Below are 3,196 nucleotides of genomic sequence, written 5' to 3'. Positions count from 1 at the left end.
TATCTGCAAATATGCTATGACAATTATAATGAGCCAAATGAAGGTTATATTATTTTACCCGAGATGTCATTGCCGGCACTCCTTATTATATATGCAATAAAAACTAAACTATATTATAGTACTCGAGATGTCATTGCGGGGACTCCTTATTATATATGCAAGAAAAAACAAATTAGCCCATCACGACAAGGTTTACCGAACCTTGATTCCGCCCATGACAGTCCTCGTTCAACAGTCCACACCTCAGCTGTGTTGACGTGTTCTCATTTTGTTGCGTTTCTAGCTTCAAATAGCATTCTGCATAGACAAAGGAAAGATTCCATAGCATTTCTGACATCTGTCGACATGTGGAAATTTATTTACTAGCAGGCATATTTTATTAGTCCGACGGAGAGACTAGAATGTGCAACGCTATTGAACTTGTCGCCTTGAGGTTGAGGATATATATTGCTCTTAGATATGTTAGATCTAACTGGTCTAGTTTATATAAATCAACTCATTCTCCATATCCAAATTTCATCTAATTCTTTCTAAAGTTGTCATAGAGATGGAGGCAATTGCTGCAATAGATGATTCTGTATCTGTTGTTAAAAATAGTAGTACTGCCAACACCTGCACCAATACTTCTGATGAACGCTACCACGATGAGAAGAACAAGGAAGCACTCCAATTCATCGAGGAAGTTACAATTAATGCTGATAAAGTCCAAAATCAAGTTCTGACAGAAATCTTATCTCGTAATGCTCAAGTCGAGTACTTACAAAGACATGGTTTAGATGGATATACAGATCGGAAGACATTTAAGAGAGTCATGCCCGTGGTTAGCTACGAAGATGTTAAAACTGATATTGATCTGCTCATAGCTAAAGGTAACATTTCCTCAATTCTCTGCGCATCTCCTGTTTCTCAGTTTTTTCGTAGCACAGGAACTTCGTCTGGAGTGAGTAAATTAATGCCAACAACAGAAGAACAAGCTGAGAAATCATGGCACTTTTGGTGCCTCTTAATGCCAGTCTTAAATCAGCATATTTCTGATTTAAACAGAGGAAAGGCGATGCAAATATTTCTTGTAAGTCCGTGTATTCCGACACCAGGAGGATTGATATCGTCTGCAGCTTCTACAGGCCTCTTCAAAAGCTCCAATTTCAAAAATCTATTTAGTAATATTGATCCTTACCGCAACTACACTAGCCCTTTAGAAACCATTTTATGTGAAGATACTTATCAAAGTCTGTATTCTCAATTAGTTTGTGGCCTCTATCAGAACAATCAAGTTCTTCGAATAGCATTCATTTTCGCTTCGGGTTTTATCGAAGCCGTCAAGTGCTTACAGCAACACTGGACCCTTTTCTGTGATGACATCCGATTTGGAACTATAGCAGCAGACCACACCATAATCACCGACCCATTGGTGAAAAAAGCAGTCATGAAAATACTAGTCAAACCCAACCCCGAACTTGCTGATTTCATCGAGAATGAGTGTAGGAGAAATTCATCATGGGAAGGCATAGTATCTAGGTTATGGCCGAATGCTAAATGTGTCGACACTATCATTACTGGAACAATGTCTCATCATATCCCTAACATTGATTGTTATAGTAATGGACTCCCAATTGTTAGCACAATGTACGCGTGTTCAGAATGCTTCTTAGGTATAAACCTTAACCCTCTAACTAATCCACATGAAGTTTCTTACACCCTAATCCCTACAATGGCGTATTTTGAGTTCGTGCCAATAGTGGACGGAGACGACCATCAAAATGACAACTGCAACCAGGAGGAAGAACAGCATCATGAAGAACTAGTTGATCTTATCGATGTTGAGCTTGGACGTGAATATGAGCTTGTTGTTACCAATTATGCAGGTAACTTATATTCAACAACTTGGACTATAGATTATTTGATCATTTACTTACTGATTAGATGCATATGCACTTCTATATCATGTACAGGACTTTATCGGTATAAAGTTGGAGACGTGCTACGAGTCTCTGGGTTCAAGAACAATGCTCCTCAGTTCAATTTCATGAGGAGAAGAAGTGTAGTTCTAAGCATTGATATGGATAAGACAAACGAAATTGAGCTTCAAAACGCCGTGAAAAAAGCAGCTGACCATCTAATGATTTCCTCAAATGTGTCTCTTGTTGAGTACACTAGTTTTGCTGATACATCAACTAATCCAGGCCACTATGTACTCTACTGGGAACTTCAGTGCAACAATAACAATGCCGTAATTCCTCACACAGTGTTTGAGGAATGCTGTCTCATAATGGAACAATTCCTAGGTTATGAGTATCGTAATATGCGAGCTAACAAGAAATTAGTCGGACCCTTAGAGATAAAGATAGTCGAGACAGGAACGTTTGGTAAGCTCAAGGATCATGCAATCCACCAAGGTTCTTCAGTTACTCAATACAAAACACCTCGATGCATGAAACTCGGTCCCAAATTCGATCTCCTAAACTCTATGGTTCTTTCAAGCTCCTTCAGTCCGAGGTGCCCACAGCTATGAGTTCCCGTTGTTTCATATGAAAATGTATTTGCTTATATTTCTGGTTTGGGTAAAACATGTCAGCATGTTCTTTGTTGTCCTCGTGTGCGAAAATATGTGCTTCACGTGTACGAACAGCACGATCGCCTTGGTAGCTTCTCTTTCCACCCTCCTTTCGGTATTCACGAGCTATACTTTTAGTACGTTTTTTTTTTCTTTCTAACTCATCCGATCAGACTTATTACATCTGAATCTGACTCAACAATTATCAGGGAAAGGCCCCTAGTCTTCTACTTTTACGGTGCTCGTGTCTTATCTTCTTTTAGCACGAGTGCCGAAAACTATAGCCATGCTGGGTATGATGTTTATAAAGATAAGCACAACAAAATTAGGGTTTTATCTCTTCAACACACCCTATTTTTTTTGATCCTAAAAGCAAATTCATTACCAAAATAAAACAGATTACAGAAATGCATCCAGCTCTAAAGTTGTGCGGATACAGTTTGTTGGTGACATAGACCACACTTGATTACAACCATACTTCTTGGCATATTTGGCTAGTCCATCAGCCACTTCAGTTTTGATTACAACACACCCTAGAAACCTCAAGTTTTGTTACAGAAATTTTAATGGAGAGATTCCTCCCGAAAAAGAAATTTTAATGGAGAGACATACTATCTCGATTACCCAATGAGTCACTCTGGG

At 38.9% G+C, this 3,196-nt stretch overlaps 1 protein-coding gene across 1 annotated transcript; it reads left to right on the top strand.

Annotated features, from left to right (window-relative positions):
- The first annotated feature begins 430 nt into the window (after positions 1-430).
- Positions 431-2,622, top strand: LOC113319376 (indole-3-acetic acid-amido synthetase GH3.6-like). Its single transcript, XM_026567638.1, has 2 exons — positions 431-1,865; positions 1,953-2,622. The coding sequence occupies exons 1-2, from the start codon at positions 548-550 to the stop codon at positions 2,510-2,512; spliced, it is 1,878 nt and encodes a 625-aa protein (XP_026423423.1). The 5' UTR covers positions 431-547; the 3' UTR covers positions 2,513-2,622.
- Positions 2,623-3,196: the final 574 nt, after the last annotated feature.

The sequence above is a fragment of the Papaver somniferum genome, chromosome 10 (genome assembly GCF_003573695.1).
Source record: "Papaver somniferum cultivar HN1 chromosome 10, ASM357369v1, whole genome shotgun sequence".
Lineage (NCBI taxonomy): Eukaryota > Viridiplantae > Streptophyta > Magnoliopsida > Ranunculales > Papaveraceae > Papaver > Papaver somniferum.
The sequence above is the reverse complement of the archived record's forward strand: the minus strand, read 5'-3'. Positions and strand labels throughout refer to the sequence as shown.